The following is a 26,761-nucleotide window of genomic DNA, read 5'->3' on the forward strand; positions in this document are numbered from 1 at the left end:
GGCTGTCCTGCTGATGGATAACATCTGAGACATTCACCAACCTGCCTGGGAGCTTCTCCATCCCAGCTGCCTGCAGGGGAGCCGCAGGAACGGAGTGCTGGAGGTGCCCACATGGGCTCAGCACAAAGCTGAGCAATCACAAAGGTTGAGTGGTTTCCTTTTCCTTAACCCTGATCAGCAATCAGAGCGCCTTCATCCTGCAGCGATGATCTGGAAGTTGCTCGGAGCGGTGCGCGCAGTGACGTGCTTTGGTGAGGTCCAGTGTTGGTAATGGCCACACATTGCTCCCACAAGGGCAGAGCTTGGCAAGGCCGTAGCATCTGCATCATCCTTTGCCAAGGCTTGTCAAGACCTGATGTGGCTGAGCAGAACTCAGGTGGCCTAAGCAGTCTGGGAAGTCTTTGAGATCACATCTGTCGTGGGTGGTTTCCCCATTGCCTCAGTGTACTGGGGCTGCACAGGCTGGGAAGCAGCACCTGCGTGTTGCCAGTGGCCCATAAGAATGAGCACAGATTGAGGTTTCTTCTCTAGATGAACTTTATCTCCTGATTTTCTGCCCTGTGTGATGCTTCATGTCTATCCCTGATGGATACCCTGATAAACAACTCTGGTGAATACCCTTGGTGTGCTCACCTCAGCCATGGTCTGTGAGCCCGAAAAACTCTGTTGGGTAGCAGGGAAGGCAGCAGGCAGAGCTCCTGTCCCAGGGCTGTGCCATGGATTCTGTCATCCCTTTGGATTTGGTGGGTGCTGTCCTGTAACATCCTACCTCTGTGTCGCATCACTTGGGTGCTTTCCTGCCCTGTTATCAGCAGGAACATCAGCATTTATGATTTCCTTTATTCAAAGTTTCACAAGGAAAGGAAAACACTCAGTGGTGGGGTTGGACACCAGGAGGGTCAGATTGTCCATCAGGCTGTGATGCTTCCCTCCATCAGCCCACATAGTTGGGCACACCACATTAGAGTGACTGGCTGCCTCTGACCAATGCCAGCACTGTCTCCAGCAGCTCTCACTCCATCTACCTCCCAGGAAATGGAGGAGGGCAGTGCTGTGAGCTTTTCCTAGCAGCAGTAGTTAACAGTTGGCCAAGGCTTAAAGCAGGATGGTTTACATTATTTTTGGGACAGGTTGAATACAATTGAAAACCCAGCATCCATAAAAGCACCTGTCAAGCCCAACTCTAAACATAAATCATCTGCAGCACCAGACCATCCTAAGCCAGTCCTGCTCTGCTGTGTATTATTGCTTTCCGCTGCTGTGTGAGTGCATTACATGCATTCAGCCTTGTCACAATGCAGTTGTTCCTTCTCTTACTCCAGCACTGAGTACAACACCTCAAAGATGGGTGAGCTGACACAACCAGGTCACAGCCTCACTTCTCAGAAGGTGTCACTTTGTGATGTCTTCTATTTTCTGAGGCCAGTGCTCTCCTGATGCTCCATTTGTGGCTGGTATTATCTGGGCTGGAAGACTGACACAGACACAGTGAGCTCTCTGGGGGCAGTAGGAACTGCCAGCACTGAGGAAGGTGGCCATTAGGCTGAGCCCAGCCTTTCATCTGCTAATGAGGGGAACGACCTCCATGTGTTTCATTTCCACTGTGGGCAGCTCTTTTCTGGGGGCAGGACAGGCAATGAGGTGATTAGAAGCATCCTTTAGCATTGCCATGCACGGGCAAATGAGTCCCAACAACATAACAGAGTATGTGAACCTGTGATAAAATGCAGAGGGTTAAAAATAACCTACAGCTCCTCCCCATTTGTCTGTTTTGTTTTCCCTGGGGGTGGGGATCAGATTCATGGGCTGTAATCTGATGAGAACCACCTGAGAGGTTTCTCCACCAACTCAGAGTCAAACCCAGCCACCTCTCTTTGCTTGACCAAAGATCTGTAAAGACCTTTTGGGGTTGGATGCTGATCTCTGAGCAGTGGCTGTCTGAGAGACCCACAGAGTTTCCTGGTGTGGTGGCTGGAAGTCCAAGTGAGTGTGAGGATACCTCAGGTCCTCTGCAGCTGTGGGTTGGTATAGGCAAGGTCTGAAGGGGCTGCTGTTTAGTGCTGACTCTAAGCTGATACCTGGGCTTGTTTTCCCAGCTCACTTGCTGTTGCTGTGGGTCAGGGTGAGCTCACAGAGTGGCATTGGTATGAGCAGGGCAGTGATGCTGCAGTTCTGCCTCACACTACAGCACAAGCCAGATGGGAGCATTTGGAGCAGCCCACCTCCTTGTGTCTGCTGGCCAGCATTGCAACAGAGCTGGCACCACAGCAGTGTCAGAAACACCACAACTGAGTCTTCTGCCCATTTCAGGCATGGGAACACATCCTTGGCTCTTTGGGTTGTTTATGACACTGAATTGTCTTTGCTGGTTGGCCATGCTGGCTGGGAGTGTTTAGGAAGAGCTATTTAAACAGGCTTCTATAGCACAAAGTCTTTCCAAACCAAACATGGCAATGGCCAAAGTGTGAGCATTCCTGGGGTCTGTTTCTTAATGAGTGCTACCTCCCAGGGCCACTTCTTCCAGGCTGACCCAGCTCCTGCCCATGGAGCTGCAGGTCAGTGGCCATAGATAGGCTGTGCTTATCAGTGCTGCACGTCTGCAGGCTGAGACTGGTGATTCTCAGCACACGTGTGCTGCACGGGCATCCCCACTGCTTCTTGCAGATGCTTGTGTATATCTGGATGTGCACTGTGTGCTTGTAACCCAACTGACTGCTTTGAGGCTGGAAAGGGTAATGGGATAAATGGGGTAAATGCAAGCAGCACTTGGAGCTAAATGAGGTGTAAGGGGGCTTTGGGGAGTGCTGAGTCTGAAAAAGAGTTTGAGTTCAGTGAATCACTGCAGCCACTGTGGTAGATACGATGGAGGGAGTTGAGGGTTGGCTGTGACATGGTCAGAGGATGCAGGTGCAGGGCATGGAGCTGCACACAGCCAAGGCATAGATGTGGCTGCTCTGCAGCCATTTGCCAGCAGAAATAAATCCCATCTGAGACCTTCAGCCCCCTCCTCCCCTATCCCCCAAGTTCTGCAAGCTTTGTTTCATAGAGCTTTCTGACACTATAGGAGAAGCTCCATGAAGTCAGGGATCTGGGTAGAAAGCCCTCAGCTTCAAGCTGGCACTTTAACAGCTCATTTTCCTCTGACCTGAGATCTTTCTTCACTTCTTGGATAATAGAAATCTCTTATCTCTGGAGCTGCTGGTCTCTTCTAAGGAACCGGAGGCACGAAGACACCAGCCTCACATCAATTCTCGTCCACTTATTTATTGCCAGCAAAGCTCCTGTGCTTTTCCAGGAACTTTAGAGAGCTGCTCCAGAAGTGCCAAATCAAGCAGAATCCTCCATTCCCAATTAATTGGGTTCCTGATGGGAAGAGAACGGTGTGTGCAGCTGCAGTGCTGACATCAGCATTTGGAAAGCTGAGGTCACGAGCGAGGAGATAAAGCCCATGTAAATGCAGACCCGTTCCCTCTGCCAGCTCTTGAACATGGTCACCCCTAGTACCAGAGCAGCAGAAGGGAATGCTGGTGGTGCACAGGGAAACACAATCTTTCATTACCTCCCACAAAAGCTGTTCTCCATCAAAGCCCATTTTCCAGGCAGCATATAGTAAAAGTGAAAGGTTGTGTTTCACTTTGGGTTTTGTTTTCCTTCTGATTTTTTTTTTTTTAAATTATTATTATTCTTTTTTCCACGTTCAACTTTAGGTTAATGCATGCAGATCATGTATGTAATTAAATACTGTGCTCTCATGGCTTGGCATTTACTGAATGAAATGTTTTGACGTCGGCTTAAAGCATTCCAGCCCGAGTTTCTGAGGCTTCCAACTTAAAATATACACCAGCATTTTTCTCTTGTAAAATATCTCTGACTTTTCTGAATGACTTTTGTCCAATTTATGTCAGACAACCCCCCCAGCCCCCCGCCCCGAGGTTCAGCAGTGCATCTCCTCCAATGTTATGGTTTGTGTGTACATCTTGTGTTCAGGTTTTGGGATGGTATTCTGCCTTGCTGCTGTAACCCCTTAGGTGCAGCTCTCAGGATGGGCAGCCTGGTGCTGTGCTCTTTGGGTGCTGCTGTGCCCTGGTTGCTTCCCTAATGTAGTCCCCTGCTTCGAGCTCTGTTGCTGATGGGCTGGCATGCTGCATGTGACCATGATGTCTGCCAGATCTGTTCTCTGATTTCTTGCCAGACAGAGAACTAACAGGAGTAACTGTGGGCTGCCAGGTCCTCTCAAAGTGAAATAAAGCAGCACATTTTTCTGTGCGTCTCTGGTTGATTGTAGGCTATCAGTTTCCTCTCTGCCAGCCCTGGGCTCTGCCATCCCCTTTCTGTAGGTCTGGAAGTAAACAGAGCAGGGCTGCTGACTGTGGGTGTCAGCTGCCTGGGGCTCCTGATCAGAACTGGGGGGAGCAGCTGGCAGTGGGGGACTGTGCACAGGAGACGATTGGGTAGAGGTTAAGTGTGGGTATGACTGTGCTTTATTTCATCTCTCCTGCCCATGGCAGGGGCTGGATGAGGCAATCTTCAGAGATCCTTTCCAGCCTGAGCATCCTGTGACTGTCAGCCTTCCCTTAGGCTCCCAGCTGCGCAGCCTCAGGACACATAGGGCCTAATGCACCTGGTATGCACTTGGTGCAAGCAAAGGAAGGACTTGGATGGCAGGGGTTGCATGTGCTCCTGAGATGCAGGTAGGAGGCTGTCTGCAAGCTGTGTGTGCAGGCAGCACAACTTCACCTCTGACTGCTCCAGAAGAGAATCAGATCCCAGTGCTCTGAATTGGATAGGAGCACTGAGCTGTGCCTAAATGGCGTGCTCTGAAAAACACCTTAACCTACCATAGCTGAAATAGGAGAAAAGCCTTTAGGAATACACTTGGCAACATTCAAGCTTTGTCTCTTTGGGAAGCACTCAGCACTCACTCACAGCTCTGGCCTGTCAGATGGCTTCAAAGGGTTATTTCTTCTCATTTTCTGCTCACAGAGATAGAGCTGTGCAACCTCCTCTGCTCAGCCCATGTCTATTTCCATGCACAGAGACCACAGAACACTGAGCAGAGATGGGGCAGCAGTGGGATGAGCTGGGAGAGGATTAGTGAGCACTGTATGAGAGTGATGGGTCACTGGTACCCACTGCATGGATCAGACTTCTTGTAGCTGACTGGTGCAGGGATGGGCTGAATCTCACCCTGGCCAATTGCTCTTGGTGGAACATTTATTATTATTGAAAAGCTTTGGAGATCTCAGGTAGGTCCTATATGGGGGGGGGGGGGAGGGAGGGGTGATCTAAGATGTCTGATCTGTTTTCAAACTGTAGAGGTGGGAGTTGAAATGCATTCTGCTTTTGCCTATTACAGTGATAGGGGATTGAAGTGTGGCTGGTGCCTCCAGATATGGTGCAATGCAAATGAGCTCTTGCTGCTTTGATGTCTTTATCTCCCCTTTCTCTTTTTCTCCACCAAGGCTACCTTTAGCATGGTTTTCAACCTGTAGGCTTTTAGGAAAAAATTTCAGCTGGCTCTATGGCTTCCAGTCCCATTCATTCTGCAGCCCCAAAGCAATGCAGGCATTTTGTGGTGGCCTCGGAGATCTCAAGATACAGACTAAAGGAGATAACAAGAACCTTTATGAATCACTCTTGTACAATCTGAAGAATTTATAAAACCATCATTTATTGCCTTTGGGCTTCTTTATTAAAGGTGGTTTATTTGTGCATGGCTTTTTTTACTGGTTGCTAAAGAGAGTGGCCAGAAGATTGGTGGAGATATCGCTCATCTCCAGGTGATTTCTGCAAGACAGGAGTGCTCTGTGCCTTGCAAGAGCAGGTCCAGTGATAGATCTTTCTGGGATAAGCATGGGAATTTTGGCCTGGTTTGCACAGCTCCCACAGAAATCAGACTGCAGGACCACAACTGGGAGGCTTTAATGTGTTACTGTGTAATCAATTAATCAAGAAAATACCAGCTTGTTGGCTTCTCCCCACAATAATGTTAAACATTTCTGCTCAGATGCCCGGGTGTAAGGAAGCTCTCCCATATCAGAGTATCTGGGGTTGAGTCCATGCTGGGAAACATCCCATCAAAATCCTGGAAAATGGGAAGATATTAATAATAGTGGATTGCTTTTAGGGCTTGAAAAGATGGTCACCATTTGGGATTCTTAATAGCTTCCAGAAGGCTCAAACCTGAGGACAGCAGTCATTGTCTTCTTTGGGGTCACTTTGCTCCCTTACAGAAGTAGATCGAACTCTGTTTCCCTGAATGCTGGAAGTGTTGCTCAGTTATTTGGGCAGTGTCCTCCCGGCATCCCACCTGCCTCAGTGATGATGCCAAAGGTAAATTGCTTTGCTCTTTAAATCTCACTATCATTCCTGAACTAAAACACTGCAGTACCCATCTCCATAGCTCTTCTATAGACCATGGTGAGCAGCTATTGGAGAACCCGAAGCGTGCTGTGTGTCACGTCATTCTTTCTGGTAAAGGAGATCAGCTAATCAGTGAATGCTCAAAGGTTGTTCATGAAAGAAGGTGACATCAAAGCAAATAATTTAAGGAACCCCTGGAGGGCCAGGGGAGTTGTAAGGTCTGAGGCTGAATCACATGGGCTCAGTTTCCATGAACTGTGCCTCAGTTTTCCTGCAGGTACAAGTTAGAAATGTGTCTGATAAATGTTTAGAATGAGTTGGGGAAGGAGCGGGGGACGGTCTTAAATCATACTAATTATAGCCATGATGGCTTTGGTTCAGTGCCATTGGGAAGCATGGGTAACCTGAGCACCTCGTGCAGGGGGCCTAAAAAAAGAAGTTGCTTCATGGGTGGATGAAGGAGATGGGGAGCCACGTTTCGGTTCTGGGAGCTCACATTACTTCTCTGACAGTATTTCATACCACTACCACACAGTGTGATTGGACAGCAGAAGTGTCCTGCTTTGATTCTGTAGCTTGTGGAGAGGGCAAAGAGGTGGGTTGTTGGGAAAAGAGGACCAAGAGAGCTCTGGGATGGGATGGTAACGGCCTGTCCCACTGCACCAGCATAGCATGGTCTCCTGGACCCAAAGGCAAGTAACTGGGAGGTTACTTTGCTGAACCCAACATTTTTTTGACTTCAGTAGATGCTGAAGACTCAAATGAGAGCTACTTTGGAAAGACAAAGTCATTGGAGGACCAGAGAAGCATCAGGAGTGCCTATGGTCCACGAATCCCAAACCCCTATGTGGATGGGCCTGAAAAAGTAATCCCGAGAAGGGTTGGGATGCAATGGTTTTCTTTCAAAATGAGCTGAATGTGATTGATTGGAGCAGTCATCCCCAAACACCTGAAGAGATAAATGGCCCTTTTCACCCAAACAGGAAGCACTGCTGCGTTTACATGTGCTGGGTTGTATATAACGCAAGAAATGTTACTAAGAGGAGAAGCACGAGCTTGGGAAAGCACAGCAACAAGTCAACAACATCCTGATATGAGCAATAAGTCAAACACATTCCAGCAATGCTTCAGGCAGGAATGCTGCACCTTCACACGAGGGTGGATGACCTGTGGAGCAAAATGTGTTGAGTCTGAGCCCTGAAGGTGAGCTGTGGATGAACAGGCAGCATCCAAACCTCCACAGCAGCAAAGATTTATATATTTATAGTAGAATGACCCTAAATCTTCCCCACACCTTAGAAATCTGTCATTTTCTTCTTTCTGCCCTAAGAGATGATGGGGTAGGGCCCCTTCTCATTGGCCTGAATATAGACATGAGCCCTGGGGAGGCAAGGCAGGGAGAGCAGAGCGATGGGTAAGGGTATTTCTACCCTGACATCTGGATGGCTGCTTGAGAAAGTAGCATGTTTTCCTCCTCCTGCGGTTATGTGAGTGTGTGACCAACGTGGAGGAGAGAAGGGGTCAGAATAGGTGACCTTATATGAGATTGGAGAAGTGCTCTGTGAAGGGAGCAAGCAGTGCTACCTGCGTTGCCAGCAGAAAGCAGCTCGAGGTGCAAGGCTGCAGGATCTCAAGGAGATATGAAATGTTTCAGGTCTGTGTTATGTTTTGTAGCCTTTCATTTAGTGTTGTGCTTTTTTTTTTTTTTTTTTTTTTTTCTTTTCATTTTTTTTTTTTTTTTTGTCATCTTACGCATATGAACTTAAAATGAGATTGAGAGGATGGAACATAACTTTGAAGCTGCTGAAATGTATGGTTGTTTTTTTTTTTTTTTTTTTGTGTTGGTTTTGTTATTTTTGCATTGTTTCACGACGTGTCAAAACATCAGGCTGATTCATTACAGTGTAAACACGATGCACTTTGATGCAGGGAAAAAAAGATGTTTTAATGGGTGCTAAGTAGCAACTGCCCTTAGGGATTTCAAAATAAAAATAGCAGCAGCACAAACTAATATTTTAACCCTTTTTTTACATCACAGGATCATTCAAATATAGAGCATGGAGTGGTACACAGAACAGTGTGAACAGAAATACATGATGCTGCTCTCCATCCCTTTGCAGGCAGAGCTGCACTGAGATGAACTGTGCAGGGTTTTCTCTCCACTGAAGTGCTTTCCTTAGCAGAGAAGTGGAGCGTGGCGCAGAGGGTTATTCTGTGCACGCTGCAGTGTGACTGATCTGAGAATGTCTTCTTCCCCATAGGGATCTGAGCATGAACAACATCAGCCAGCTGCAGCCCAGCGCCTTCCGCCGCCTGCAGTTCCTGGAGGAGCTGTGAGTACCCACACAAGGGGGTCCTGCATTGGGGGGTGTGTGGCTCTGGTGGGACCCACTGGCTTAGATGGGGGCTGTGTACTGGGTGGGGGTTAATGGCTGCTGTGGGGTTGAGTGAGGATACACCTTCAGGCTACATCGCGTGTGCCAAATGCCAGAATGAAAGAATCAATCCATTATGCAAAAACCAACCCCAGAGCAGAGCCAGAAAATGGGGAGCTTCCTTCACCCTCCCCTCAGGTTCCAAACTGTTGGGTTCCTTACCAATAGTGTCAATGTGATGCTGAGGCAGTCACGTTTTGGGGGGCAATAAGTGGTGCCATCCCACACTCTCTGCTACCCATGTTTGTGTTCACAAAGCAGTGACCCCAAATCATCAGTGCTGTGTAATGAACAGCAGCCCAGCTGTGAGCAGGAGTCTCTCCCTGTGCTCATCTCTGCGCTGAGTTGTGGCTGCACGTTTGCAGGTGGACTTCTTTGAACAGTCAGCGTTGACCAAAGAGCCCAGAGGAGATACCGACATTCACTGTTCCCATAACAGCCCCAATCTCACAATGATCAGATTGCAACAGAGATTTTTATCTTCAAATGGTCTTCAAACCCATCTTCTTCATCTCTCTGTCTCTTGCATTAATTATGCTTGTAGAGACTCCCAACCTCCCCATTTCCAAGCTGGGCAGGACTCACTTTTCACCCTCCTGTAGCTCTGCTCTCATGCTGTCCTCAGGAGATGCATTTCCCAGTGTCTTGCCTCCACATTGCAACCATTCTCTTCCCATTTTGTCAACACCTGCACTGAAGTGTGGACACCCAAAGCATTCACAGATTCTCACACATGCAGACCACACTCTCCATTGTATGCAATTAATGGCTGTCTTGCTGCAAACAATCATGTCCTGATTACACGTCGGGCAAAAACAGAACAGTCACAACCAGCAATGAATAAATATTCATAGACTCCAATACAGCCAGCTTCCCACAGCCAAAAATAATTATGAATGACACAGATCAAGAAGGAAAAATTAAACAGGAAAATCTGAAAAAGAATTGGAAGTCGTTAAAGAACCTTTCACTGGAGTTTCCAAGTGCCACAACTGCTCATTGGGAAAGCAGAGGTGTTTTGAGGAGGAAAAAATCACCGCCGTAAGGAGAAATGGAAACTGTGATGTTATGTGTCTGTACCAAGTTCACGCTTCAATCGTATGGCAAAATACAGCAGTCATAGTTATGGACATCAATCAGTTGATTTGAAACCAGGGAAGTAAGGAAGGATTGTTGTATAACACGAAGAACTAGAAGTGACCCTTTCAACAACAGCACCTGCCTGTATATGTATTATTCACAGGGCTGTCATGGACCAGCACTGCAGCTTAGCTGGCTTTTTCCCTCCAGTTTTCACTTTCCTGTAATCCTCAGAAATATCTCAAAGTCTTCTTGTCACTCCTGGCCTTCAGCACATACAGAATCAAATAATCCTGGGAGGGATGGTGGAGCACAATGAGAATTCCAGCCTTGGCCTTCTGTTAGATTGCACTGACTGGGCTCTGATACATGATGGCATCCAAAGGAGGGATACGAAGATGGGGAAGGGTCTGCAGGGTGAGGTGTGTGGGGAGAAGCTGAGCCAGGAATTGCACTCAATGGCCCTCATGGTCCTTTCTGACTCATGATATTCTTTGCCTCAGAGCTCAGGCCACGCATTGAGGCAGTCAGTGCTCCATGTAAGGGGCAGAAAGTGATGCGATGGGGAAGGAAAGCTGCCCAAAGGACTGGGTAGGCCACGTGCTCCCACTTCTGCTGAGGACAAATGCTCTGATGAGTGTCCATCACATCCATCTTCACCTCAGCTGGGATGGAGCAGAGGCCCATAGGGATGCACAGACCCTTCCTTGTGGTCCTCCCCTCTGAAGAAGGTCTTTGGTGGCAGAGAGGTGCTCTGATGTGGGCCTCACACAGACAGGAGCTGCCCCAAGCTTCGTACATCTCCTTTTTGTTTCTCTCCTTCTTTTGTTGTTGTTGGTTTTTTTTTTTCTTTCTTTCTTTCTTTCTCTTTTTTTCCTTTTCTTTCCTTCTGGCAGCAGGAAGAATGTTTAAAGTTGCTAATAAATTCCAGTTAATGAAGCCTGAAAAGCCAGAGCTGGGTGCCAAGAGAAACAAGAGCAATCAGTAGAGAAGGAATAGAAAGAGGATCTTGAAAGCTGGCCTGGGAATAACAACATGTTGAAATGTGTTCGCCGGCAAGGACTTTGTTACTATGCTTTGAATCCAAACATGAGAGCTTGGTGCCAAGAGGAGAAACTGCAGCCAAAGGCAGGTGTTCATTGCCATTCACCTCCTGCTCCAGGGCACAGCGGCAAGATCAGACCCCTTCCCAGCCACTGGCTCTTTCACCTGCCTCTTCTTGGGCCCCAAGGGCTGAGGAACTCACCATCCAGGGGAGTGCCATGCTGTGCATTGATCCAGGAGCAGTGCTGTGGTGTGCATTGATCCAGGAGCAGTGCTGTGGTGTGCATTGATCCAGGAGCAGTGCTGTGGTGTGCATTGATTCAGGAGCAGTGCTGTGCTGTGCATTGATCCAGGAGCAGTGCTGTGCTGTGCACTGATCCAGGAGCAGTGCTGTGCTGTGCATTGATCCAGGAGCAGTGCTGTGCATTGATCCAGGAGCAGTGCTGTGGTGTGCATTGATTCAGGAGCAGTGCTGTGCTGTGCATTGATCGCAGGAAGCAGTGGCTTGCTGTGGCATTCATCCAGGAGCAGTGCTGTGCTGTGGCATTGATCCAGGAGCAGTGCTGTGCTGGTGCACTCGATCCAGGAGCAGTGCTGTGCTGTGCACTGATCCAGGAGCAGTTCTGTACTGTGCACTGATCCAGGAGTTCAGTGCTGTGGCTTGGCAATTGATCCGAGCAGTGCTGGTGCTGGTGCACTGATCCCAGGAGCAGTGCTGTGCCATTGATCCAGGAGCAGTGTGCACGCATTGCAGGTGCTGTGCATTGATCCAGGAGCAGTGCTGTGCTGTGCACTGATCCAGGAGCAGTGCTGTGCCGTGTGTTGATCCAGGAGCAGCAGGAGCTGTGGTCTCCCCATCCCAGGCAGCTCTTGCAGCCTGGAGCACTGCTCTGTGAGGTGCAGGTCCTCTGAGCATTTGGGACACTGCCTCGCTCCTGTGTCTACAGCAGCAGGATGCTGTGACCAAGCACTGTGTTGGGGCTCTACTGCAGCTCATTAGAGAGACAAGACATTCAGGCCTGGTTCATCCAGGACTTTATGTTCCCCTGGTTGACATTGCTCCTTGGCAGAGGACAGCACTGATCATCAATGCAGTGGGTGAGCAACAGCATGGAGAGGATTAAAGGATAATTCCTCCTATGAAGCATTCCAAAGTTCATTGCTGTGCAGTCTGGCATGGTGTGGAGGCAGATGTTGGCCAGGATATAGGTGAAGACAGGAGAATAGGACTTCCAAGGGCTTCTCTTGTAGTTCCTATAAGTGGTCCTCAAACAACCACCGAGGGAATCCTCACATGGCGCACAGATTGGAATCAGAATTCTAAACTAAAGGTTTGAAGGGAGTAAATCTCCCCTGAAAACCTTGACATAAGGGGACAAAATGAAGGTAGTCAGCATCCTGTATTGGGTTGTTCAATAAGGAATTGTCTTACTAAATCTTCCTTGGCAAATGAATCCAAACTATCTCGTGTACGAACATTTGTGTGGGTTGAAAACTGGCTGGAGGACCATAAACAAAAGAAACGAATGCCATCAATCTATCGAGTTGGAACAGGCATTTGGTGGGGGCTTGGGTAGCTGCATTAGAAACAGGCCTGCAGAGTCTTCTCCTCGAGGATGGAGTAAAGCAGTAAGACCATGTTGGAGACACCTCCAGGTGATACCGCAGTAGGATCAGCTGCAGATTCCTGCGTGGGAAGGGAGAGTCCAAGGCTGACTCTTTCCTCAAATGTACCATGTTTTCACTTGCATGACTTAATTGGCTTAATTCCTGCTTTGCACCAGCATGAGAACAAACTCAAGCACAGCATGGAGCCCTTGGTCCCCCATGCACCTGGGGGATGGCACAATCTTGACATGATGACACTGTTTAGACAGGAGTGCAGAGGGTTTATCAGGGAACAGACTCTGCCTTGACAATATTAGTGCTTGAAAATGAACCAGAGCAGGAGATCAAAGAGGAAGGCTGACATGATCAGTAATGATCTGGCAAGGGGGAAATTCCACTGGGATATGGACATGTGTGTTTGTCCTGTCCTGCCAATGGGCAATGTTCCTGCCTCCTAATGTGAACGATAAGGGCATCATCATGTTGTCTGAGTGCATGACATGAGCAATCATGCCCAACAAACAGCCCTTGGGCGTGCAATGGAAGTTGTAGCATGACCAAGAAGCCCAAGATACAGGAGGGGGTGGGAGCCTGTGGTAACTGAACTACAGCAACCATGAAGTGGTAAACCATGAGTTTGTTCCAACTTGGAGTGTATTGGGAATGCAGATCAAAGCCTGGAGGAATGTTCCCAGAAATCACTGGAGGGGGAGAAGGAGGGGAACAGAATCTAAAATCCACCAAACATGCAAGCTTTCCAAAGACAGCCAGCCAACTCTGGCTCCCACTCATCTTCCACTTGCCCCTTCTCTCCCTCTTCCATCAGTCATTTTAAATGCAGTTTTCCCTTCCTGTCAATCTATCTCACCTTATAAGCTGTGGGACAGAAGGACATGCAGGTGAATAAAGACTGCCTATCCTAAAGAGAGACCTGAGCAGGCTTGGAGCTGTGCTGTTGGTCAGATGTTCATGGCTACAACAGCAGCTCCCCATCCCCTGTGTGCTTGGGGCACAAAGAAGTTCTGCTTCTTGGTCCTTTCTTGTGGAGCTGTTTTGCTTTGGGCCTCTGATGCAAATGAAGAGCTGTCTCAAGGGAAGTCACACTGGCAGCATCACTTCAAATGTTATTGTTCCCTTTTAAATAGGAAGGAAATTATCATTTCAGTGCATTTCCTATTGAATTTTGCTTCTGGGGGTGTGTTCAGTGGGTGCCTCCCTGCCAGGGAGGGAGTGGGAGATCTGAGGGCAGTCAGAGAGTGAGAGGGACAGAAGGAACCAAGCAGTAGGGAGACTGCCAGGTGACAACAAACAGAGGAAGGGTGACACACAGAGCCTGCTGTGTCTTGGAGCTCACACGGACTGACCCAAGAACTGATGATATGGAAGCAGACATTTCTTTCCAGTTGCCGCTCCTCCTGCTGGACAGCATCACCCAAAAGACCAACACATACCTAGTCTACGTTCAGAGAAATGGCACAGCTCCCTTGTCTGGGACACCTGGATACCTGGCATTGGGAAGAAGGCAAAAATAGAGGAGAGAAGATCTGGAGGCCGGAGGTGAGTTGGGAAATGGCACAGTCCCCAAGGGGCAGAGCCAAGGACAGAGGCAGCAGCAGCAGGAACATGGCTGCCTTTCCTGAAGCTGGGGATGCTCTGCCTCTAGATTAGCCCGCGGGCAGCACCCACTGAGACCTCCCACAGGTCTCTTTTTCCTCTTTTTCCTTCAAGTTCTGTTTTCTCATGGTATGGAGATGCTGCAGGCTGGCCAAGTATGTGTCCCTGCCACCCTGCTCCAAGCCAAGAGCCACAAGCTCCATGCTCCTGTCCTGCTAGTCCTGGAGGTCCCAGCTCCATTTCAGGATCCAGCAAGCAGGAATAAGTCCTGCAACCACCTGACCATACCCAGGAGCATCAATACGAGGGCTCACAGCAGCCAGGAAACAAGTCAGGAGGCACACACTGACACACCGGAGTCCTGCAGCAAGGGGGGACAGGAGCTCCAAGGACAGACAGTCCCCATAGAGGAGCTGGGACAGCTGCCTGCAGCAGGCTGAGGATCCGTGCAGGAACACCTCCCCTTCAGGCGAGCACTCTGTCTCCCGGACAACACTCCCTCCCATGTGGAAATCAGCAATCAAAAGAAGCAATTACCCCAAATCACAGCCCCCAAGTGACAAATAGCCCAGCCTGCCAGGCAGCTTGCATGCTGCAAGGAGGCAGGTTGCAACCTGCTCAACACACATTAAAGGGACGACCCTGTGCTGTTTATGCTGTCAGAGGCCTAATTACGGGAGTAATTTTCTCTGGATTCCCGAGGGGAGAGACAGGGAAGGAAAGAGCCTGGGCACCCAACGAGCCTGCTCTGCCACGGGGAGCGTGACGCCTCCAAAGGCTCAGATCCTCTCCATGACCTCTTGCAATCCTCATTGCAACGTGCTCTGCTTCCAGCCCGGATTATGCTGCTCATCCTCAGCACTTGTCTTCTTCACAGCCAAAACATCTGAAAGGAAACAGGCTTTGTCGATGTTACATGAATAATACAGCGTGTTTCCTAGTATCCGTGCCAGCCTCTTGGGTCTGCTTTGGAGTTTCTGAGAGACTGAAGAATGGCCTGATGACAAATGATGTTTGCTGTCTCACGTGGGGGATGCGATATTGCAGTTCAAATCATGTGGACCACAGTGAGTTTCTTGGTGTGGGAAGTCCAGCCTAGACCCCCGTCTGAGCACATGGGGATCAGAAAGGAAAGCACAAACACCATCGCAATTTGGGATTAAGGATCAGGTCACTGAGCCAGTTTCACTTCTGACCTCTGTCCCCTGCTCTTTGTGCTGTCAGCCTGGTGGTCCTACTCTAATTTGTGAGGCTGCTTTGCACTCTGGCTGCCTTTCCCACCCCTTCACATTAGTCTCTTCCCCAGGCCACACTGCCCCTATCTTTGCCTTCACTGCAGAACCCCTTTTCCTTCTGTCCTGGCTTTGGGAACGGGCTGTACGGAGGGGTCACACACCAGGTGTGCAGCACAGCTTGCAGGTGTTGCTGAATTCTCCCCAGGGAGGCTGCAGCAAAATGCATCAGTTATTAAGTGCCTGCAGACAAGGGGCTGTCATTACAAGGATGCTGATGCATTACTGGCTCTTCTTTTCACTGCAGGCGCCTCTCTGGAAACCAAATCTCCAGTATCCCAGGGGAAGCTTTCTCTGGCCTCTACAGCCTGAAGATTCTGTAAGTAATTCATTCCCCTTTTCACAGTCACCACCATCCCACCATCCCTACCCTGCAGCACCCTGTGCCAGGCACTGGCCATGCACTGGGGCTCACAGGATGGTACTTTACCAGGTGTTGCAATGCCAGTTGCTGAACACGCATGGCTGACATGCCCCTGGGTGACTGAGGAGCTGCACCCACCCCAAGGACCACCACACATCCCCAGCACTGCTTCCTCACTTGTGCTTGTGGAAATGCACTGCAGGAGAATCTGCAGAAGTTCCCCTTTTGGTTAAAACTCTCCAAATCCCCCGAGGTAATTGTCCCTTGGGGTGATGTGAACCCATACAGTCAGGTCCTGGAAACTCCGCAGCCATCGGGGCTGTGCATGAGAACTGCCAACCCCAGGTAATGCACATCAGAGTGACCACCCCACCTCCACCTGTCTGCTGGGGGAGGGCTGGGACTGCTCCCACCCTCAGGATGAAGGCCACCAACAAGTTCCTCCTCCAGGGAATGGTTCCACAGCCCAGGGCAGTCTCACTGCTCACGGAGTCACACACCTTATGGCATCCCTGTGGCAGTCCCTCAGGTCTGTGCAGGGTGCTCATCTGGGAGTCCCTCTTCCACTCTTTCAGGAACCATCTTAAAAATCTCCTGCAATAAACATTTCATCCCCAAAGGGATGTTTTGAACTCAGCCGCAATGTGAAATTGTTGTAGCCGGTCCAGTTTATACAGAGTGAGCAGGTATGAACCTGCTCCGGGATTAGAGAGCATAGGGCTGTTTACTATGTCTTCTGAAGATGTAAAGTATGAATCCTGCCCTAAATCTCAGGGCTTAGAGATTTATCCATCCCCTGCATTAGGCAACAAATCAAAGGAACTGAGGAAAAACCGCAGCTCTCCCACCCAATTTCAACAAGAGGAACTTTCTACTTCAGGAACTCAGGAGCTTTTAAAGCCGCTTTTGATCAATTTCTATTTGTGTCAGGTCCGGGGAGCTACTGATGCAGAATGTAAGAGCACAGCTCCCACAGGTTGCAGTAATGAGAGCAGAGTGCTGCCTCTGTGTGATGCCTGCGTGCGCTCAGGGACGGCTCTGTGAGTGGCCCCAGTGCAAGGAGAGGGCAGAAGGGCTGGAGATAGAGCTGAGCCCAAGACTTCTGCTTCTGACAGTGTGTCCTGCTCTCAGCTGGGCTGTGCCCCGTGACACAGAGCAGCCACTGGGCTGCTATACCAACCCCTCTGGCTGCAGGGCTGCCCTATGTTCATGCCACCCCACTTCCCATGGAGGTTTGCAGAGGACTAACCCAGCTCCGCGATAAGGAAGGAAGGGTTGATGCTCATAGAGAATGTCTCATTGAGAGGAGTTCATGCTTCCAAAAAGAAGGGCACTGCCAGCCCTTCAATTTCCATAGCCTCAAGTCATTCCTGCCCAGGTTTGCACTGTGTGTCAGGCTGCCATGTTCTCCTGCTCTAATTGCTGTCTGTAACTCCACAGGCCTGTGGACACTGGTGTATGCAGTTATGAGTTCACTCCAGCCAGTGAGTCCCTGCTGCCTCCAGAAACAGCATTCACCTTCGTTCATATTTTTGTCACTGTGATGGTGATCTGGGGGGTGTAACCAGGTGCTGGAGCTCTGTAAGTTGGTGTGCCTGCATGGCACAGTGTGTGCTCTGAGCTGGGGAGCATCAGACAGCCCAGCTGCATCCATATCCTGCATGGATGGGCAGGGTGTGGTGGCTCAAGCTGCTTCCTCACTGCTCCCCATCCAGATCACATCCTTGCTCCCTTGGGACCAGTAGAACCACTCCTGCAATCATGTGCTTTTCTCTGCACTTTAATCTCCAACAACAAACCACACATCTTGAAGGAGGTATCTGGAGAGGGAATCTGAAAAGGCAGGAGAGATCAGAGAAATGCCAGGATATGAGGTATTAAAAGCGAGGAACAGAGAGGAACGGCCTGTCTCCTTACTTTCAAAAGGGCTGAGGCATCATGCAGATTCCTAACCAAGCTGCTTCCATGGGAAACCAAAGGAGAAGTGGATGTGGGGAGGATGAGTCACCTGTCAGGCTGTTCCCCTGGAGATGCCAGGCTCCATCTGACAGCCAGCAAAGGCTCCAGGATGCGCTGCTGGGATAACTGACTGCACAGAGCTGGGGCTGGGCAGCTGAAAATGGGGCTGGGGGAGATGCCAGAGACCTACAGCAAGATGGACAAAGTAAAGGGACAAAGAGGCAACTGAGGTCACCTGCCCTCAGAGAAAGGTGAATGAGGATGGAAGCGATCCTTTAAGGACAAATATTGCTGCAGTGAGGAAGGAAACAGTTCTGCATACCTGAATGGCAGGACTAGCAGGCTTTGGAGGAGATGGCACCAGGGGAATTCAGGACAGAGCACCTCAGTGGATGTGCACACTGTCACGGGTTGGCCCAGGTGTGCCAGGCAGTGCATGGCAGTGCACCCAGCTGCAGCCTGCAGCTGTTTGGAGCTGACTCACTGGCTCAGACCTATTGCCTGTGGTGACAGGGGTGTCCCCCAAGGAGATGGGGATGGTAATTAATTTTAATGCAGTGGAGCCTTAGAGCTCATTGCAGTCATGTGCATGCCCACAAGTAAACTCTTGGGCTGTTAAGGGGCCTGGTGCTTTCCCGGTCTTTCCAGAGAATTAACTTCTGTTTAAAAATGGATGGGAAACACCCTGGGAATTCCTTCCCAAACCTGCCCGTGCAGATGGTCCTCTCCCTGCCCTCAGAGTGAATCCCAGAGCTTCTGGAAGCAGGACCAGCTTCTTGGCTTTGCCTCCTCCGGCTGCTCCAGTGCACAGAAACCACCTGGAAAGTGTCCATAAAGATAGGCCTGTGCAGAAACCATATGGGGTACAGCCAGGGAAGCAGGTGTGAGGAGACCTGGAAGACAGCAAGTGAAAAGCCAGGCTCTTTGCTACCTAAAAACCACCATGACACAGAGGAATGTGCCAAAGATCTCCATGCACTGAGCCCTGTGCCTGCCCCGAACCAAAGCGAGGTGAGATGTGTCCTCCTTGGCTCCCTTAGCTGAGCACAGGCTGGCAGTGATGTTCAGCAGTCTGTTTAACTGATGGGAACGTTTTGCAAAAGGACTTTGTGAATGAACCTCTCCCAGGGCTCTGCTCTGCAGCACAGCCAACTCTGACCCTCCCCGTGAAGTCCAGGATCCATGCTTCAGGGCCAGCATCATTAGAACTCAGCTCCATTGGCTGCTTCTGTCCTTTGCCAAGCTACTTATCTCCTAAACTGTCTCCTCAGTCTGTGCTCCCCCATTCTTGGAGCCTCCCAGGGCATCAGAATATGTTTTTAATCCAGAAAATCTGGAAAAATGGAAACTGTCCCGTCCTTCCAGAGCTCCTCATGAGCCAACCAGACCCTCACCTCTCAGCTGACCTTCATCAGCCATCAAGCACAGGTCCTAATTGTCCACGTGGCTGATCTTGTGCTGCCATGGCTTCACACCGCATCCCACCCTCACTAGAGTATCCCCCTGCTGCACAGAGGGGGTCACCAGCCTTCTTGTTTTCCTGGCTGAAGGTGCTGTAGGATCAGCAGCACTCAGAAGCAAAGCAGGGATCCCACACCAAACTTCACAGGGAAAGATTCCAAGCACAACCCAAGCCTGCCTCACCCTGAAACGTGGAAGGCAGAACGCCTGGGTGCATCTTCTTGGCTGCAGAGCTGGCACCCCAGCAGCCAGCCAGCTGCGGATGGCCCACCCCATTGCTCCATTCCACAGCAAGCCTTAACTGGCCCACGGGAGCACACAGACCCAGCACTGCCCACAGCATGCCCACACAGACACGGTGTGAGCACTGCCCAGCACCTGCCTGCACAAGCGTGCTGACCCCATGCTCCCACCCTGCCTGCAGCCACCACCCACCAGGTTTGCTCTCCATCAGCTTGTACGATGGAGTGAGCATGACATGAGTGGCCTCACTCTGCACAAACCCCCTCTCCTGGCTTGCTGGACCCTTCCCCATTGGTCACACTGGCCACGTCCCACCCTGAGCTGCAGTCTCTGCCTTTCGGGTGGTGCAGAACAGGCACCGGCTGGCTTGGTTTGTGAAGACACATCAAAAACATCACCCAAAGGCCATGCTGTCCCATCAGGGTCAGTTTGCAGGTGGCTTGGAATGCTTGAGGAATCCCTGGATAGGCCCTGCCTCTCTAACGTCCACAAGTTTGAGCAGAATAGACCATGGGAATGGTGCCATATCCAAGGGAGATGCTCCCATGGGGAGGGAAGAGGAACACGCCGAGGTTGGAGTGTCTTTAAGCCTGATACACAAGCTCCAGGCACAGTTGCTTTAAGCAATACCAGCCCTTTGACTGTGCTGGCTGAATCACTTTGGCCTCCCAAGATGGGGACACTGGATCATGCACAGACCTGTATCTCTGAGGGCTGGGAGTCTGCCGAGACTCTCTTTGCAAGGATCCTGGTGTGATGGGACCATTTTTCTGGTTGTTCAGGTGCGGTCTCTCCCAGTAAATAATCCTTCCATTTCTGAAATTAAAACACAGCCCTCTGGAGCACTGTGATTTATGCTGACCCCAATCAGAGCAACCTCACCTCCCCTTGTGGGTGTGCAGCCATCCTCCCAGTCAATGTCAGCTCCAGGGTGGACCCTCCAGGCCCTGAGATGTCCTTCCTTTGAGAGAGAACCATTTATCACTCTGTGTATGACATCCTTGCTGCCTTTTTGTGCTGCATCAAACTTGTCTTCTCTGCTGGTAAGAGCAGGACTGCATGCCAGAATCAAACATCTACTAAAATAAAGCTGAAGACGTGGAAGGTGATGGCTGTGACTGTAGAAAGCATCTGGATTGCTTTGGCACAACAGATTTTTGACAAGCCAGCACTGAGTGCTGCATGCATCGCTGTTCTTTCTCTGGTGCATGTAGAAAGTTCCCATTCTCTTCTAGAGATGTAATAGGAGTTGTGTGGTCTGTGTTTCTCTACAGCTTCCTTTTTAACAAGATCCTGTCTACAAATGCCTTTTTTCCAGCTTTCCTTTCATGACGGATGTCTCAGTTTCCTGCAGCAGAGCTGTCACTCTCAGCCTTTCTTGCACCAGTGCTCTTTGGGCTGCCCCATTGCTGAGGCCTTGCTCTGTCCCTTTGACACTGGTAGTAATTACGACAGCCCCTGAAGCACTAATTCGGTTTTCATGTCATCTTCAGCCACTCCTTGAAGGTTTTGGAAACAGAAACCTCAGCTATGTGAAACATCCCTTTCTGTAGGCACTGTGCCCAGCTGCCATGGTGGGACTGCCTTTCCCCCATGGTGTGTCCGTGGTGTCCCAGCTCTGCTGGAGGTGTGTGGGTACGTTCAGGACAAAACATGGCCCTGTGCAGAGATACAGTGATGGCAAAACCTGAAAACTTATGGGTGGTGCTCCAGGAGGGCAGGGAGAGCTACCTCAGAAATAGAATGGGACCAACCCACAGACTCATTTCCATACACCCTGCAGAGGTAATCAGCACTGATGCTGGAAGAAGGATGCTCTACCCAAGTACAAATGTGGGACAGCTCAGCTGAAAGCACCGTCGTTACTGTGAACTAACTTCAGTGCTGCTCCACACAGGGTGTGCAGTCACAGAAAGCCCATCCTAGTGCACCTCAAATCCTCCACTGGTAGCACTTGTGTGCTGAAAAGGTCCCTTTACTTCACACCCACCCATTGCAGCACCAGAACCCCTCCAGGACCTGACACCCAGGGCCAGCTTTGGCTGATGCCTAAGAGCCCAGCTGACCAGCACGCTGCTTGTCAACCCCCCCCCCCCCAGCTTCCTGCCCAGGGTCCGGGACAGCTTCAGAAATAAGAAGTAACTTCTTCCATTTAGTCAGAAAAAAAACTTTTGTATTCTTTATAAAGTTTTCCTTTTTTTTTTTTTTTTTTTTTTTTCTAATTATAGGATGCTGCAGAACAATCAGCTGAGTCGCATCCCTGCAGAGGCACTGAGAGATCTTCCAAACCTCCAGTCTCTGTAAGTCATTAAGAATCAATGCTGCAAGCTGTGCAGTCCCTTGGGGGCAGGACTTCCCAGCACTTGAGTCATTAGTTCCTTTGTCGAGGATGTTCTGTCCCTTCTTCCTTTTCTTTTCCAATTAAAGCAAAGATTACTGTCACTTAGCATTGAAGGGAGGGTGGTTTTCATGGAAGGAACACTGTTGTGGTAAAGGATGTTGAAATTACAGCTCCCCATGTGTGCATAGTGACGAAAAGGCCACCGGAGCCAATGCACTTTTCAAGGAATGCTGAAAAATGTCCACCCAGGAGGGGCACCGTCCTCATCACTGCAGACCACAGTGGGGCAGGGACCTGATGGGCACACAGAGGAGGAGCAGCTGTCAGCACCAGAGTCTTACCCACACAAATGGCCATATTGCCAGGGTGGGAAGCACCTTAAAACACTTGTAGTTATTCAAGCACGAAGCTGAAGCTGTGATGATGCTCTTTACTCATTTAAAGTAACTGTGCTGCTGCACTCAACCAAAAATCACACAGCACAGATACACACAGTTTGCCCAAGAAGGGGACACATGGAAGTGTAATTGGTGTGTACAAATAAAAAGACACTTTGCACTTTCTCCACTTCCCTGAGGACATCTGAGCACAGTGAAGGGCCCACAGCTGGACTGGTGAGAGCCCAGCACGTCTGGGAGGCACAACTCTGATAGGGGGGGGACATTTCTGCACACAAAGCAATGTGTATTGCAGAGGTTTGCCCCACCCCTGCGCCACACACTGCTGCAAGCATGACCTGCTGGTGTCCATCCTGTGCTGCTCCCCCAGGGGAAGGCATTGTTCTCAGGGCTGCAGTTCTTCTAGTTCACACTTGAAATAGAGATGCTTTTCCTTCTCACTCCATTCTAACAGGGCAGTGCTCCACTGAGATGGAGGATACCCAATGTGAAAAGCAGTGTGGACAGTCTCTGTGTCTTTAGGCAGGTACAGAGCTGAGGTGCTTTGCTTGGATGTCACTGTGCTGTCGTGACTTCTCTGCCTAAACTCAGGCCAAGAACCTCCAGTAGAAAGGTCTGTGTTAGAGAGATCTTTTTATTATTATTATTATTTTTCTAATATCTGAGTCATTTTCCACACGTTTATGAGACTCCTGTGTATTTGTTGCCAAAATGTTAGCCAGCCTGGAACACCCATAAGACGCCACAGTGCAGTTTCTGAGCAGAACTGGTTGGGCTATCTGAGGCCCAGTGTGCTCCTTATTGCCCAGGGTCTATTTGTTTCCATTCTGAACGGAAGTGGCCTCATGCTGCACCATGACAGCTCCTGGGTTACCAGACCTGTGTGGTATTTCATGGAATATTAACTATCTGCATTGCAAGCTGGAGACTCAGCTGGGCAGAACGGGCAGCAGAACAGGGAGGTGAAAATGGGAGCCAGCAGGAGTGGGGTGGAACAGACAGCTCTGCTGGACAGAAAGGGACTGTGTGCTGGTTCTTGTTCTTTCAGATATTTCATGTCCATGTTCATCATTCTGGGATTCAGGTGGGATCTCTGAAGGGAAAGTATGTACCTTATTTACACGAGAAATGGAGTTCTGAATATTCAGCTCTTCTCTTGGGAGTTGAGAACAACAGTTTTGAGCTTAGCTCTGTTTGTAGGACTAACCAGGAAATTCAAGGGATGAGACTGAATAAAGGGCACAGAGCTGGATGCCACTGTGGGACAGGGAGAGACCCGGACTGACTGGAAATCAAGCTTCCTACCAGGCATTGGGGGAGGCTTGCTTTATCAAGGAAGCACACTGGGGAGCCCGTGGGGAGGATTAGAAGTAACATGCACAGCTGATGGCAATGCTGTGAGCCCTGCGAGGGATGCCAAGGCCTCACGTCATGCTCTGATCCCGCTGTGATCCCCTGGCAGGATGTTTGGGGCAGTACCAGCATACCGTGTGTGTGCTGGAAGAGTCGTGTGTCAGTCTAATTAACGACTTTGTGGTTTGTGAGCATTTACCTAAAGCAGATGGGCACTGTGTCTGTTCCTGTGCCAGGCAAAGGGAGTCCAAGGTGTTTCAAAGTGAGCAGGTGCTATGAATTATAATTACCAGGCATGCAAAAGTAGAGAAAGGAAAGAGAAAAGAAACCTGGTGGATTAAGAGATCAAGATAAACTCTTCATTTTTCTTTTCCAAACACTCATGGAAAGTGATGGGAAGAACTGGCTCCTTCCGGAGCTTCCTGCAGATCAGCACTGCAGAGGAGCTCAGTGTGTTCTGGTTCACCTGGGCTGGTGTTAGTGTTGGGTGTTCCTCAGCCAGGGGTAGGTCTGCATAGACACAGAGCACCCAGTCACATTCCTCCCTGCTGGATAAAGGCATCCACTCATTTATCCCCTGACCCATAGGAGCTCATTTCTCCTCCTGCAGAGAACAGGCTCACGGAGGCCCCAAGCAGCCTGAGAATTGAGTCTGGACTCAGCTGGCACAGAGGCACTGACATGTCCAACCTGCAATGGGACATCAGCAGGGTGAGGGGTTTGTCTGAGCTCAGCTCCTTGTATCTAAGCAGTACCCATTGGTCAAGGGAGAGAAATAGGTGTTTTGGGGGGAAACTCAGAAGAACCCTTCCAGCTGAACTATTCCGTTCCACTCCATTCCATTCTAAATGATACCTCTAACTAAAGTAATATGGATCCTCCAACCCACTGTCTTGCCATCCTGGGATTTTTAGCGGGAAAGTTATGGAGTCTTAAGGAAATTCAGCAGACTGCTTCATCCCCTGTCCCTCGAGGCAGGTAATTATTGTTACATATATACAGCTAGAGATAAAAATGCAAAGAATGACTTAGAGCAATTTGCAAACATGTGGACTTGGACGTTGACAAAGCAGGAAAGCTCCCCACCTGATCAGTTTCTCACAAGCATATAAATTCTTATGACAGAAGGAAGGAAAAAAGACTTTGGAATCACCACAGCCTGAAGAGCTCTTTCAGTTCATTCCTCATTCCGCATCTTTGATCTAGTTGAGATTTAGCAGTTTGCTGTTAACAGCAATAATCTCTATAAATCACAGGCAATGCAGTAAGGCTTAAGAAAGGCGTTGTTTCCATTGAGTGATGGGAGGATAAAAGGTATGGGAAGAAGCAGACGTCTGTAAGGTCAGCAGTGCCGGAATGTGACATTATGGTGGTCAGTCTGGGTCAGGTCAGTTGGGAAGCCAGGTGGCTGGGACAGGAACTGATGGCTTCACGCTGGTGCTGTAACTGCAGTGTTGGGTCCTTCCCTTGTGGTGGATGGGTGCTGCCAGGGAGGAAATCAGTTCTTCTGAGTCATCCTCTATGGCTTCACTACCAACCATTCAGGTAAGCCTCCGCTGTGCCACATCTCCCTCAGGCAGACCAGGTGGATTTACTCTTCTGACTTTAGCCATCTTGATATTACTCATCTCAGGCAGTCAGCAGTGGGAAATGATCAGCATCTCCAGGGTGTGAATCATCCCTGCTATCTCAGAGCCCTGTCTGGGGGGTGGATGGCCTTCTGGAGCAGTCTGGTTTTCCCTACTGGCTACAGAGAGACCCTATAACTGGTTTCAACTTTGACATGAATAACATTGGATGAAATGGGTTTTTTCTACCCCTGGAAAGTGAAAAATAGTGATTAAAAAAAAGCTCCTCTCCTCACCCTGCACACACAAACACTCCATCAGAGCACGAGTACCAAACCAGAGCTGAGCATCTCTCATCTCCTGCAACTCTGTGTATATAACCCACTACATTCTTGTGCAGCTCCCAGAGGATGTTGTCTTGCCTGAAAACACGAATGCAGGGAATTTCTCTCCACTCTGGAGCTGTATCAGAGAGGAAAACACCTTTCAGGAAAGGTGCTGTATTGACTGCCCTCCCAGTGCTCAGAAGAGGGAGATGAGACCCAGATGTTCCATGCATTGAATGTGTGAGCGCTCCTGATGAACCATGGTGAATGGGAGCTGCTAAGTCATGGCCTGCAGCACCAACTGAACCCCTGGGGAAGGGACACAGCCAGCCCTGGGAGCACAGGTGGAAGCAATTCAGGTTCTAGCCCTCCCTAAGCTTCTTTTAAGGGCTGGCTGCCACCAGGGAAGGATTTCTACCTGGAGATTCCTCCTTTTGGAGTATTTGGCAAGCCCTGATCCTTGGGATGGGTAAGCAAATCTTTCTTTCTTTAACTGGATTGTGACCATTGCTTTTTTGGGGTAATTTAGAGTCTGCTGTTGTCTCTTCCTACACCCAGAGAAGTTTTAGGTGAACTGGAGACAGGAAGCCAAATGAGCAGCACATTTGAGTTAGGCATATATATGCATCTTTGGGTCCTCTGTGTAAGACACAATGCTGCTGTAAGCTGCTGTTAACTTTTGCTCTCTGCCTCTTTCATAACCCAGTGGATTTCAAGGAGCAGCTTCACCAGCAAGGAATGGGAGTGTGGGAGCTCTTTGGCAAACACCAAAGATGCAGAACCTCTTCTGCTTGGTCTCTGGCTGTTACTGCCCCTTTTGTTTTTCACCGTGGGCTCAGGGGGTGATGCCAGGCTCCCAGGGAGAGGGCAGATCAGGGATCAGCCCAGCAGCTGCCCGCCTGTCAGCAATTTCCAGAATTGCACAGGGATTTTGGCAGTCCTTATTGCACGGTTCTGACCTGAGGGGTTTTGGAGGTGTCTGCAGCTGGAGATAACAAAGCCCTCTTGTCTGTACCAAAGGCACTTTGTGTGGAGTCTAGGTATTGCTCTGATTTCATTTCCTGAGCATCCCTCATGGAGGGCTTCCCAGAGGTGCATGTCCCATTAAGCCAGGAGTGAAAACTCACTGCGTTTAAAACAGAGCCCTGCAGACTTTTCCACCAGGTCCTGTTGCCTAGCCAAGGGGCAGGGAACATGTTTGCAGCTCAAACCTTCATTCACTGCCTGGGACAGTAATCACAAGAGTTCTTAGTCTGGAAATGGAAACTCTTGCAAGTCTTCCTGGAGGGCTGTGAGCTCTCCTGTGGCAGGG

At 49.8% G+C, this 26,761-nt stretch overlaps 1 protein-coding gene across 1 annotated transcript in view; it reads left to right on the forward strand.

Moving 5' to 3' along the window:
• The window catches only part of LGR6 (leucine rich repeat containing G protein-coupled receptor 6), a 73,828-nt gene that overhangs the window by 16,714 nt on the left and 30,353 nt on the right, over nt 1-26,761 (forward strand). Inside the window, exons 2-4 of the mRNA XM_032449289.1 lie at nt 8,625-8,696; nt 15,684-15,755; nt 21,692-21,763. Coding sequence (XP_032305180.1) covers nt 8,625-8,696; nt 15,684-15,755; nt 21,692-21,763 — 216 coding nt within the window. The remainder of the gene's footprint in view (nt 1-8,624; nt 8,697-15,683; nt 15,756-21,691; nt 21,764-26,761) is intronic.

This window comes from Coturnix japonica, chromosome 26 (assembly GCF_001577835.2).
Source record: "Coturnix japonica isolate 7356 chromosome 26, Coturnix japonica 2.1, whole genome shotgun sequence".
NCBI classification, from domain to species: Eukaryota; Metazoa; Chordata; class Aves; order Galliformes; family Phasianidae; genus Coturnix; species Coturnix japonica.